At 37.1% G+C, this 14,463-nt stretch overlaps 1 protein-coding gene across 2 annotated transcripts in view; it reads right to left on the bottom strand.

Moving 5' to 3' along the window:
- The window catches only part of LOC125234441 (guanine nucleotide-binding protein G(o) subunit alpha), a 60,250-nt gene that overhangs the window by 43,174 nt on the left and 2,613 nt on the right, over positions 1–14,463 (bottom strand). The window contains exon 1 of one of the 2 annotated variants that reach the window (XM_048140683.1): positions 10,297–10,820. The exons of the other annotated variant lie outside the window; for it this stretch is intronic. Coding sequence (XP_047996640.1) covers positions 10,297–10,414 — 118 coding nt within the window. The 5' untranslated portion in view covers positions 10,415–10,820. Of the gene's footprint in view, positions 1–10,296; positions 10,821–14,463 lie in introns of those variants that run through there. 2 annotated transcript variants of the gene reach the window in all.

The following is a 14,463-nucleotide window of genomic DNA, read 5'->3' on the forward strand; positions in this document are numbered from 1 at the left end:
AGTTCTTCATGTTTTAACGGTTTATCCTGAGCTTATTTAATAAACGCCTTTTTTAAATACGACTACGTGAGTTGAATGAAGTTCTAATTTAATGTAAAAATTTTCAAGTTTTTTTTTTATGGCGAATCTACTACGAGTGCCCGCAAATGACCTATGTATCGTGATTGAGCAACGTCTTCTGAAGGTATTCACAAAGTGGCATCGTAAGGATCCGATCCCAAGTATTTTTTTCGGCCTTCGACATAGGACCATAAGTTGAGTTTTTAAAATTTTCAAGTTGTATTTTTTTATGGCGAATCTACTACGAGTGCCCGCAAATGACCTGAGTATCTTGATTCAGCAACGTCTTCTGAAGGTATTCACAAAGTGGGATCGTAAGGATCCGATCCCAAGTATTTTTTTCGGCTTTCGACATAGGACCATAAGTTGAGTTTTTAAAAATTTCAAGTTTTATTATTTTATGGTGAATCTTCTGCGAGTGCCCGCAAATGACCTATGTATCTTGATTCAGCAACGTCTTCTGAAGGTATTCACAAAATGGCATCGTAAGGATCCGATCCCAAGTATTTTTTTCGGCCTTCGACATAGGACCATAAGTTGAGTTTTTAAAATTTCAAGTTTCATTATTTTATGGTGAATCATCTGCGAGTGCCCGCAAATGACCTATGTATCTTGATTCAGCAACATCTTTTGAAGGTAGTCACGAAGTGGGATCGTAAGGATCCGATCCCAAGTATTTTTTTCGGCCTTCGACATAGGACCATAAGTTGAGTTTTTAAAATTTTCAAGTTGTATTTTTTTATGGCGAATCTACTACGAGTGCCCGCAAATGACCTGAGTATCTTGATTGAGCAACGTCTTCTGAAGGTATTCACAAAGTGGCATCGTAAGGATCCGATCCCAAGTATTTTTTTCGGCCTTCGACATAGGACCATAAGTTGAGTTCTTAAATTTTTTAAGTTTTATTTTTTTATGGTGAATCTTCTACGAGTGCCCGCCAATGACCTATGTATTATGATTGAGCAATGTCTTTTGAACGTATTCACAAAGTGGCATCGTAAGGATCCGATCCCAAGTATTTTTTCGGCCTTCGACATAGGACCATAACTTGAGTTTTCAAAATTTTCAAGTTTTTATGGCGAATCTTCTACGAGTGCCCGCAAGTGACCTGTGTATCTTGATTGAGCAACGTCTTTTGAACGTATTCACACAGTGGCATCGTAAGAATCCGATCCCAAGTATTTTTTTCGACCTTCGATATAGGACCATAAGTTGAGTTTTTAAAATTTTTAAGTTTTATTTTTTTATGGCGAATCTTCTATGAGTGAAAAATTTATGTTTTTATTGGATCGTAATGATTTCACATACTAAACGTCGTGAACTAACGATGAACTAACGAATCCATATCGATTTTGCACGATAGAAGCCATAAAAACAGTTTACTGCTGCAACCTATGTTTTGGGTTCCCCCATTAAAATGAATAATGCGTAGTGGTGTTGCACTTAGGATCCTAACGATTTTATATACTGAACTAACGTCAAGTAACGATCATCTTTCGATTCTAATTGGAAATAAAAAAAGAAATAGTAAAATCGAGTTTGGAGCGGTGTAGCCTGAAGTTGGCCGCCCCACTTCATTAAAAAAAAAAAAAAAAAGTTCTAATCGGATCCTAACGATTTTATATACTGAACTAACGTCTACTAACGATTATCTTTCGAATTCAATTGACAGACATCGTAAAATCGAGTTTGGGGCGGTAGCGTGAAGTTGGCCGCCCCACTTCATTTAAAAAAAAAAATACTTCTAATCGGATCCTAACGATTTTATATACTGAACTAACGTCTACTAACGATTATCTTTCGAATTCAATTGACAGAAATCGTAAAATCGAATTTGGGGCGGTAGCGTGAAGTTGGCCGCCCCACTTCATTTAAAAAAAAAAATACTTCTAATCGGATCCTAACGATTTTATATACTGAACTAACGTCTATTAACGATTATCTTTCGATTCCAATTGACAAAAACCGTAAAATCAGTTTTGGGGCGGTAGCGTGAAGTTGGCCCCCTCCATTTTGTTTTTTAAAAAAAGTGATGTTGTTATCGGATCCTAACGATTTCACATACTGAACTAACGTGAACTAACGATGAACTAACGATATAGATATGTAATTTGCGGGCACTCGATATGGGGCGGTCAACTTCACGGAGGTAAGTTCTAAGGCAGCGTCCACAGTGGTCCACACTCATGAGACGCCGCGACGCCTGGAGGCGCGTCTTACGTCCTTCCTATACAAAATGTACTGAGGAGACGTTTTTTGAATTACATTCAGGCGGCGTAGCGGAGACGTCCGTTCCGCGCCGCAAGACATGCGTCTCATGAGTGTGGACGCTGCCCAATAGACGTAAATGGCGCCAATCTTTTAACTGTTACGCATAGTATGTTGTCACTACATAGTACTTACAATACACGCTCCTATGATAATTAGCGCGGAATGAAATAATTTAAAATAGACAACGGCATTGTTTTGGCAAGCTCATTAAAACCTCCCCTTATTGTGTTATTATGATAATCAAACATGTATTTTTTTTATGTTTGCTGCTTACAAATATTGGCAAGTCTGTTATTCTAACCAAGTAATTACCATTATAGTAGCAAGGCTTAGCTTAGGACATAGTAGCGCTAGCGTGAGAAGAACTTGAAACAAATTAGTACCTCAAGTGATTGCTCGAATCAGCTAGATTGAACCGCAAGCGTTTACCTTTGATTCAATGTTAAGTGGTCTATTAAGAGCAAATCATAATTGCCGTGACTGCCGTGGGTGTCGCAAAACGAGCCTCGACGAATGCTAAGTTATTCACAAAACATCTTGTCTATTCCCTAATGTAACTTGACCTATACTACCGTTAGAAACCACGTGTATCAGAGATCACGTTTGCACTGGTTCGCTTGCGATGTTGCGTTAGATATAGTGACATGAAAGATACAGGTTCAGGCATCGTGACCCTAGTTGCCATCAATTGGCTCGGCGGCAGCGGCCGATCTTTGACCCTGGAGACACACATATCACCTACGCCTTGTCTCGTGATTTCATATTCGTGCTAACTGCTAGTGAATGCACTATCGTTTTGTTCTGAATGGTTACCGATTTAGGTATGTACATATATTGCTTGACACAGACAGATTGAATACTCATATTCGCAATTTAACACGTTTGCAAGCATATACCTAGTAACATACTGATTATGAAAAATATACAGTGAATAAATAGTTAAAATGTTTAAAGGTCAGTTGATGGTATGGTAACAGGCACATTTGGTATAATGCTTGCGATGTTGACTTTGATATTTATCATAATAACGTGCAAAATGATATGTACTCAAAGTCAAAGTATCTATGAAATAAAGGTAACACTGTGCACTGTTACATATTACAACTATATGTTTTTAAAAAAATATGGGGATTGACCGATTTCGATATGTACATCACAGTATTGATTTATTTTGCCCAGTCCCACAGTTACTACACATACGTGTCTAGTCTAGAAATATATCTAGAATTACTGCCAAAATAAAAGGATTACTGCATTAATAAATAAAGGTTTTTACGATTTCAATGATAGAACAATCGTAAAGATTTCAGTGACACCTCGTATCAGCGTGTAAAACCCAAATGAAATATCTTTATTTTTATTTACAAGTCTAAATTGCTTGCTGTAAACTTTTTCAATAAAATTCGGTGGATATTGCATGTTCACACACTATTACTTCCTATTTTCTACGTCTATATGTCTGCATTCCTAGACATACAACACATATTGGTTCTTAACTTAAAAAACGTAATTCTATTTTTACGTAACATAAGCAATTGTAACCGTTTACATATTCATTCACGCAATTAAGTAGAGTATCCATCACACCAAACCAACAAAGTCGGCAAGTTAGTTTTGACAATGACATGCTGGTCGTATCTGTTTGACGAATCTGGAAAGTTTCCTTGGTTTCCATTATCTACGGGCAGTTCTCACGGCGCCATGCGACGGGGCTTCGGCAACTTGCTGCAACTTGGATAACCAACTGTCGTTGCTATAGGCATTAACATTATCGCTAGCGCGAATCGCTTAATGCAATCTGTATGTCCAGATAAAATGTTTCGTAAAAGCTATGAATATTCAGCACATGCAGTTACGATATGAGGTTATTGTGAGTAGCCAAATGACCAACCTATTTATATTAGTTTGCGAAAACTTCCTTATAGTACCTAATAGAATGACGGTACTTGCTGAGTGCCATTTTATTTTGCATTTATTTACTAACAACAAGATTAGAGTTCATTACACTGAGCCCCATTTCATAAGTCTAATGATACTGACACAATTTTACAATTACATTACAGCAAAACACCTGCACTCATTAGTCAATCATACATACAATGGAAAGGCCAAGGCCATACCGAACGTACGTGTACATCCGAAATGGCCTTAGTCGATGTTGCAGTTTCATAAATAGCAAAGACAAAAATAATAATAAGATTTGATTGTTTAATATGGTCCGAAGCGATGCGCTCCGTTAGCGATGGCAACAACAACAGCCCGGTATCGTGCTATCAACGATAATATCGCTGAGTCGCGTGCTCGCAACACCCGACATCGCTGATAAAATATGTAGCCACTAGCTAGCTACAGTGCAACCGCTCCAAACATGGAGCACCCAACAGGTTAAAGGCTATGTCAAACCAGTCAGTTATGTAGTTTACATTGTAAATCTAGTTTTCAGCGTATTTTCAGCCTTACCGATTGACCCCTTATTTTTACTACTTTCGTGTCTCTGTGTATGCTTTGGGGCCCTTGTGAAGTATATTTTTTAGGAGCTATTAGTGCTATTACGGCAACCTGAACGTTGTTCAGGTGGGTTTACCAATAGCCTTTTTGGTCACCAAGTTATTAATAAAATTGAGTGAAACTGAAATGCAGAGTGAAAAAAAAATACCGGCTAACTGACTGACCTCTTCGTGTTAAGGAAAAACTAAATAGGTAACCTTTAATAGGCAAAGGCTAACATTTTCAATTCACCTCTGGTACCGTATTTGAATAGTGTGAATCAATGACACATGGCAATTTGCAGTCTTTACATTGAATGAGGCGTTATTGATTCGACACCTCCATGACCAAATGTGGCTATCTATCTATTAACTTCAAAAATGTGTCAAACTTTGTGCTCAGCTCAACACAAGTGTTACTTGACCTCAAACTTCGTACCAACAAGTGTAATCAGAGATTTGACAACAGTGGTTGCGTGAAGAAGCGTGTAGTATCACTTAGGAAAGTTATGAACAAGCATAGGACCGCACGACAATATGACGTGACGTGACACTTCAATTAACTGCCAGCAAAAAATCTCATGATCGTGTATTGGTTTAATTTTATTCACATACAAAAAAGGGTTCTTCAAAAAAGGAGGGTACAAATTTCTAATGGGTCGGCAACGCGCATGTGACACCCCTTGAGTTGCAGGCGTCCATAGGTTACGTTGACCACTTTATAACTCGCCTGAGTTCGTGAAGCAATTGAAACGAGACCCCGACATGTGTCGCGTACGGCACCGCGTAATAGGACTAGTATACCGAATATGGTCTGAATATGGCATACAAAAAGCGTAAATGGTAAATTCTATACTAACAAAGATCTTGGTCTCGTAAATTACACGTAGAGCTCTAGAAGTTGTTTCTATAACTACCTAACAGCCTAAAGAGTTTTAATAGGCTGATTAAGGGACAGACTTTTTTTTAATACCATGTTGGTGGCAAACAGGTATATGGTCCGCCTGATGGAAAGTGGTCGCTGTAAAAATCAAGACATCATACATACATACAAATAAAGTCAATCTGACTTGATTTTATTTCAAGAATGAAAGTAGTCATTTTTTACTGAATAATGATACAAAAAAGTTAAATAATCAATATTGCAGGTAATTCCTCACATTTTAAATTAACTAAAGAATATCTGGGCGACCGAGCTTCGCTCGGTTCTATTTTAATATATCACGTCTTTAGATAAAAAAAAAACTCTTATAAATACAAAAACAAAAAAAAAGACAAAAAACAAAAACTTAATTTCTGGCCGGGATTCGAAACCCTGACACCTACGATCTATCTGCGTACATTAGACCGACCTCGTGCGACTGAGCTACGCGGAATCGATGCGCGCGCGGCGAAATTAAGGACCATATTTTACGTTTACAAATGCGAAAGAAAAACTCATGAAAACTCGAAAATTCGCGTTTTCCGGGATCTAAGGCTACGCTAGATCGATTTTTCACCCCGAAAACCCCCACAAAACAAATTTCAGCGAAATCGTTAGAGCGGTTTCCGAGATCGTCGGTATATATAAATAAATAAATAAATAAATAAATAAATAAATAAATAAATATACAAGAATTGCTCGTTTAATAGTATAAGATAACTAGTTTTTATTGGTCAATGTAATAAAATCAAATTTATCAATTTGCCTTTTGAGTTTTGCCCTAATTAAGTAATTACAGATAAAATGTTAATCAAGCAAATATTACGTAAGTCACACCACAAATGTAAGGATGGAAAAATAATTGATTGATAGTAGAATAATAAAAATCACTTGAATCTAAATCCTATATGCAAGTCTATGAATAAACTTAATAAAGTGTTCTAAAATGTTAAGCTATGTGACTTTCTATCACAAAAGGGTCTACTTGAAGGGCCCTTATGCTTCATCTGCTGCTGGGATTGGGATATCATTCACTACTATGTAATTAAGAATAGAAGTACTTAGTTATTTACCAACATTACAGTCAAACCTGTAACAGCTGATAATAATCATCATTAAATCAACTTCATTAATACTATAGGAACTCATAGCTCATAGCCATTGTAAAATTACATAAAACATTCAAGGAAGATTATGAAGACATAAGAATGAGAAAAATGGTATTGTTCATTGCATAAATTCTGATCAGATGTCATCAGATGACATTTGCAGACATGTTCTTTTGATGTCTGGTATGATAATGATCTATGTGGAAGGATACAGAATTAGTTTATACTACTTCAGATAATGTGTAAAATATAATAAACTAGCTTTTGCCTGCGGCTTCTCTCGCGTTAGAAAAAGACAAAAAGTAGCCTATGTCAGTCTCCATCCCTTCAAATATCTCCACTTAAAAAATCACGTCAATTCGTCGCTCCGTTTTGACGTGAAAGGCGGACAAACAAACAGACACACACACTTTCCCATTTATAATATTAGTATGGATAAATATTACAGGACATTCTTACACGGATTGAGTGAGCAACATGGTAAGCTTGTGTTGTGGGTGCTCAGACAATATGTATATTTAATCATAAATTAAATATAACAAGATCATACCATCCCATACATTAAAATGCGACCGCCTAAGACCGCGCTTACACTCCACCGCACATAGATGGCGCCACAAAAAAAATGTCTTGTAGCTTTCGATTATACTTGTAGAAGGCGTTAAGTGTCACTTTTGACATAGATTTACGGCTCGGAATTGACACAATGCCAATCTACAAATAATCGGTGGCAACAAGGCATTTTCTTCTGGCGCCATCTATGTGTGGTGGAGTGTAAGCGCGTTCGTAGGCGGTCGCATTTTATTGTATGGGATGGTATGATCTTGTTATATTTAATTTATGATTTAATATAAAAATACTTATATATACATGGAAGCCATCCATGACTCAGGAACAAATACCTGTGCACATCACACAAATAAATGTTCTTACTAGGATTCTAGCCCTGAACTGTGGCTTAGCTTAGCAGGCTGGGTCACTACCCGCTAGGCCAGACAAGTCCAGACATCAAAAATGTGTATAGTTGAATATCGTCACAACTTTTAAAAAATCTTGTATCTCACGCTGTTCCTCAAAGTTAAAACGCAGCAATTCTATATGCATTCCATACATATATTTAAAGTCACACACAGGTCGAACGCGATTAATTAACATTATTTTTACCATTAGTCTTCCGCGACCACGGCCAGTGCAACCTGGCCGAAACGTTGGGAAAAAAGGTAAAAATAATGTTAATTAATCGCGTTCGACCTGTGTGTGACTTTAAATATGTGTACAAAGCGCGAGAACTTAAAGTGTTATATTCCATACATACTTACTAAAATTTTCTTTTCATTGACAGACGAAGATACAAGTTTTTTAAAAGTAGTGATGATATGTTATTCTGTTCTGAATGTGACACCATGTTTATAAAATACCTATATACTGGATAGAAAATGATTTGACGTGCCATTGAACTTTATTAACACCTTCGCTGTGACTAGCAATTAACCATAGGTACTTTGGGTCAGTTATTTAGAACCAGAGCTAGTGTGTGTTAAATTCTTGGCAATAGTGGTAGCAAATTGCAAAACAAGATTATTGTAAGTTATTTAAGTATGCGGGTTTACCACTTAATACTAATGAAAGATAAATAGGAACTATCTGTATGTAGACGGCAAATGCAGAGAGCCAATTTTATCATTACATCTTCATACAGCATTGGATCTATTAGACATAGATATTTGCAATGTTAACTAATTGCCATAGAATATGTGTTAAGAGTGTGTTATGTGTGTAATGTCATACAAGTTGGTTGTTCTTTTTATTTTAATTTAATCATTCATACAAAGTACCTTTGTATAAATGTGAAGACCTAAAATGTCCTTTCAAATAGTTAACCTCTCTTACCTTTTTACAAATTACACTACAAAGTTATGAAACTTTTTTCACTAAATTGAATTTATAACTTTGCATAGCGAAATAATAATGTAAGGCAAAAATTTAACTAAACTTTAGCAACCCAGAGGCGTATAAGAAGGTTCCTTGCTTCATTCATATTAAGTACTTATTTATGACATTTTCCAAATTGCAAATGGCAAGTTTTGGTCCCACAGTAGCAAAATCAAAATCATCATCATCATCATCATTTCAGCCATTAATCGCCCACTGCTGAGCATAGGCCTCCCTTTGTGTACGCCACTTATCCCTTAGCAAAATCAAAATATAGTCCTTCAAATAGTAAGCTACTAGTCTGTGGTTGATTGGATCATTTAGTTTAGAAATGAGATTATTGATGTAAAATTTAAATTCCAAAAACTGTAAACTTATGTATGCCAATTAAAGATACATTAGAAGAGTGAGATTAGATAGGTACAGCTAGACAATCACCGACAGAAACACGTGTAATTAAAAATACTTTTTTTTATTTTCTGTTACAGAAGCTCATATCGTGTATGAATCAGTAAGCTCTGGCGTCCAGTAATTTGAGAAATTAGGCCAATACTAACAAGCAATAACTTCAGTTGAGTCATGGATTAAGAATTATACCTTAAATTATGAGTCACCTAACCTATGCCCTCTGTCCTTACTGTTTGTTAATAAATAAAAATATTATGGGATTAATAACACTTGAGTAATGATTAAAGTAAAAAACTAACACAAATGTATACATGCAATAACAAATGATGCTTTAATCAGTTTTAGTAACATAGTGTTATAAGTTTTAGGGGAATACCAATGCCAACTTCTCAAGGTATCGCAATTATATAAAATAAAATACTGACAATTGGCTATGTTCTTGCCCTAAAATGATTTAGGATTCACACTACTTGACACTGCTTGACTTGATTTAATATAGATTGATTTCATATAGATTGACAGATGATCTGGAATTCAAACTTAAAAGAGAGGTCATGGATTAACGAATTTTGCATTTGGATTATCCATTATGAGACAGAAGAGCAGATAAGTAACCTGTAGGTAATTTTGTTTTTTACTGTAAAATTGTGGTGCATTTGTTTTTAAGCAAATTGTTCATATTTGATTATCTAACCTACTGGAATCTGATAATGATTTGTACAAGCTTATTTCTCTAGACTACAGGATTTAGTTATTTTCTAGAATAATATTATTTTTAAGACTGCATTTCAAGAAGCATTGGATCAGGAACGAATTATTTGTACCTTTCGTAAATGCCAGATCCGTAGCTACTTTCGATTGTATACGGAACCAATACGTGCATACCAGCATATTGATGAGTGTGGGGAGAAAGCCAGCAAACTGTAGCACCATACTCATTATCAAAATAGCATTACTGCCTCTATCACGGCCCGAGGTTGCGAACTTTCCGAGATTTCATTTACATAACGAAGCAGCCACCGATACGTAAATCATAACTCGGCGTCGCGGCCGTCGCAAGTTCATGGGTGCGGCCATGTGCCTTCAAATTAAAAGAAGCTTTATGTACCTAACAAAAGCAGCTTGATATCCTTGGAAGCCTGGATGCCATCCTCTTTCAAATTCCTCTCGATTTGTCGGCTGCGAGCGGCCGCCGCTCGCTCCTCGGCCGACTGGGCGCATCCCATGTCGGCAGCTGTTCTTGTGCCTTGGCGCCTGGCCGCCGGCCGCCCCGAGCCGGGCGCGCTCTCACCGCTCCCTCTGCATGCGCTCCGCACGCCGCCTGCCGCTCCGGCCCCACCGGAGACACCCTACGCGACGATAATTGCGGTTCTCTACTCTTCGATACTCAACACACAGTAACCTAACTTAACACTTATCACTCCCAATCCTAGTCGTACACACTTAGCACGAACGAACTGAACACCACAGAGATTGTCTTCGATGTACTATAGTACCGACACTAAAAACGCGTAACGGCAGCCCGAACTTTAATTGAATACGAATCCGTTTAAAATATGAGATAATGGCGGCCGGATGACAAGCTAGCTCCGCTCCGTGACGGCGACCGCGCCCCGCTCGACTGACGTTCGGGTGCGTTCGGTACTCTTCGTTTGGGCTCGCTCACACATGCGTGAAAGTAAATTCGACTGGAAATGAAACAGCACGACCAATAAGCAAAAGCAATGCGCTTGTGGATGCGTCTAATTTGTTAATTACAATAATTATTGTAAATATTATTAACAATTGTAATTTTATGTAAGTATTAATAAAATAAATAGTTGTTTAATTCATCGTACAAACTTATGTAAGTAGCAAAAATTCGCAGGCACAGCACGGTGTCGATGTCGTTCGGAAAGGAGCTTCTCTTTCCTAGTTAGGAGGGAGCAAAGTGGCACTTTCCTCCCTGCTACGAGGAATCAAAGTGACATGTATCTGTTATATGGTCTGTAATTTATGGTATTTATACATATAAATGTAAACAAATATTTTTTAAATTTTCGGGTAGCTAGGACTCGACAACATTTGTCGGTTAACCAGTCAGATACATACAAAACCAAGCGGACCTATCACTAAGCGACCTATCTTCAACCAAGCTTTAACCTTATTTTTTGGTCGTGTTCGTATAACTGGCTTATTGAGCCTTTTGAGAGTTTTGAGGGTATTTTTAATTTACATTCATTTTAATACCTAACGATACAGTCGATACAGATAGGTATTTAAAAACCGGCCAAGAGCGTGTCGGGCCACGCTCAGTGTAGGGTTCCGTAGTTTTCCGTATTTTTCTCAAAAACTACTGAACCTATCAAGTTCAAAACAATTTTCCTAGAAAGTCTTTATAAAGTTCTACTTTTGTGATTTTTTTCATATTTTTTAAACATATGGTTCAAAAGTTAGAGGGGGGGGACGCACTTTTTTTCTTTTAGGAGCGATTATTTCCGAAAATATTAATACTATCAAAAAACAATCTTAGTAAACCCTTATTCATTTTTAAATACCTATCCAACAACATATCACACGTTGGGGTTGGAATGAAAAAAAATATCAGCCCCCACTTTACATGTAGGGGGGGTACCCTAATAAAACATTTTTTTCAATTTTTTATTTTTGCACTTTGTTGGCGTGATTGATATACATATTGGTACCAAATTTCAGCTTTCTAGTGCTAACGGTTACTGAGATTATCCGCGGACGGACGGACGGACGGACGGACGGACGGACGGACGGACGGACGGACGGACGGACGGGCAGACAGACATGGCGAAACTATAAGGGTTCCTAGTTGACTACGGAACCCTAAAAAACATCAGCCCCCACTTTACATGTAGGGGGGGTACCCTAATAAAACATTTTTTTCATTTTTTATTTTTGCACTTTCTTGGCGTGATTGATATACATATTGGTACCAAATTTCAGCATTCTAGTGCTAACGGTTACTGAGATTATCCGCGGACGGACGGACGGACGGACAGACAGACAGACAGACAGACAGACATGGCGAAACTATAAGGGTTCCTAGTTGACTACAGAACCCTAAAAAAGATGAAATTAATACAATTTAAATATATGTTATTGAACCATAGAATGCCGTTCGCTAGTTTGCAGGTGGTACAGCGACATCTAACGAAAAATGTGGACATCAAAAAATACTTATACATTTTACGAAAACAAGTCATTGCCCAGTTTGCGGGGGTAACAGTGACATCTAGCGAACGACAGCGAACAACTCTATCGTTGAGTTTCCTAAACATATCCTATGTACATTGGGTTTCTCAACAATAAATAAATAAATAAAATTTACTTTTTCTTTTGACTGAAAACACCGTGTTGATAACCTCTCTCTCCCTCCCTTTCTTCCCTTGGCATCTGGCTGGCTTCCTAAACTTTGACGAGCCATAACATAATATTAAAAATGTAGGGGCTAAGTTTTGATTCCCATAGAAAAATTGAATTACGCGCCATTTCCAGTGCCAAGTTTCGATTGATCGTCATAGTTGACAGACGTCAAAAATACAACGTTACCTCTTTAGTTTTCTAACAGATGGCGTTAGTTACACAAAATAGTAAACGATGTTTTCTTACTCCTTAGAATCCTAACAGATGGCGTTAGTAGTACAATATTGAACACAAAACTATTTTTTTACAGATATGAAATCTAGATATGAATATAAATTACTATGTTTAAGCACAACTTCATAGGCGTGATAGTTTTTTCAAAAAATGTACCACAAGGTTCGGAACTTTGTCGACTATAGGAGAGCTTCGCTACCGCTCGCCCTGATAAGTAGGATACTGAAATCTTCTTTCTTCGTTGAGCCATCACAGCTAACTTTAACTTACAAACGGTCTTAAGCACCTACACTTCTGAAGGCGCTTAAGTCATTTTTGCTAATAAAAAAAAACCACAACGTTCTATGAACATTGGTCAAGTGCGAGTCGGTTTTCGACTTTTCCATACAAAGAACTCATGAGCGCCTGAACGACTATGATGGCAAAGTTAACGTTTCGAACTTTCAAGACTTTACGTAATCTCGGAAACGATAAGAGATAGAGCAAAATGGACTTCAGATTTGGGCTTTCGGTGGCACAAATTCTATGTTTTCGTCAACAGACACCTTTTTTTGGACCGATTTGAATAAAATTTTGCTCAGTCAATTTATAAACGGTCTTAAGCGCCTCCTTTTTAGTAGGAACTTAAGTCATTTTGTACAAATGAAAAAAAAATTGAACAAGTTCTAAAAAGAAAAAGACAGAAATGAATTTCTTTATACCTGTCCAACTCGATTACACAATTTTAAGACGTTTAGTAACTACTTGCAGCGGCAGTGAGTGAAATTCGTAATCTGAGTTTTTTCTCTTAAGTCCGACTTACGCTTGACTGTAGATTTCTAATAGGTTTTCCTGTAATCTACATGGAGAGGGCTATCTCGTGTATTTTTTTGAAAATTTTACGCTAAGTAGTTTCGGAGATAAGGGGGGAATGGTCATTTTTTGCTTATATTCTTAAATTACTTCTAAATTACCAAAACAAAAAATATAAAAAAAATATATTTCAGATGCTGATAAAATGCTCTTTCATTTGATATGTAACACAATATAGTTTTAATAACTTTGATTTTTAATTTTCAATTTTACCCCCAAAAGTGACCCCTGTGATTAAATTTCATTTAATTAAATTACATGTCCGTCTTTGGGCCACAGGTTTACATACGTGTGCCAAATTTCAAGTAAATCGGTCCAGTAGTTTCGGAGAAATCGGCTGTGACAGAGGGACAGACAGACACGCGAGTGATCCTATAAGGGTTCCGTTTTTCCTCTTTGAGGTACGGAACCCTAAAAATGAATAAGGGTTTACTGAAATCGTTTTTTGATAATATTAATATTTTCGGAAATAATCGCTCCTAAAGGAAAAAAAAAGTGTGTCCCCCCCCCTCTAAAATTTGAACCATATGTTTAAAAAATATGAAAATAATCACAAAAGTAGAACTTTATAAAGACTTTCTAGGAAAATTGTTTTGAAGTTGATAGATTCAGTAGTTTTTGAGAAAAATACGGAAAACTACGGAACCCTACACTGAGCGTGGCCCGACACGCTCTTGGCCGGTTTTTTGATTTGATTTCCTCCTTGGGCGTGAACACTAGATCTCTCACTACGCTCAGGATTCAATAATGCCCTCGCCATACACATAATGAATTGAATAACTGCAGGCATGTTATGGGCCTGGTATTGGATAGA

The sequence above is a fragment of the Leguminivora glycinivorella genome, chromosome 16, assembly GCF_023078275.1.
Source record: "Leguminivora glycinivorella isolate SPB_JAAS2020 chromosome 16, LegGlyc_1.1, whole genome shotgun sequence".
Lineage (NCBI taxonomy): Eukaryota > Metazoa > Arthropoda > Insecta > Lepidoptera > Tortricidae > Leguminivora > Leguminivora glycinivorella.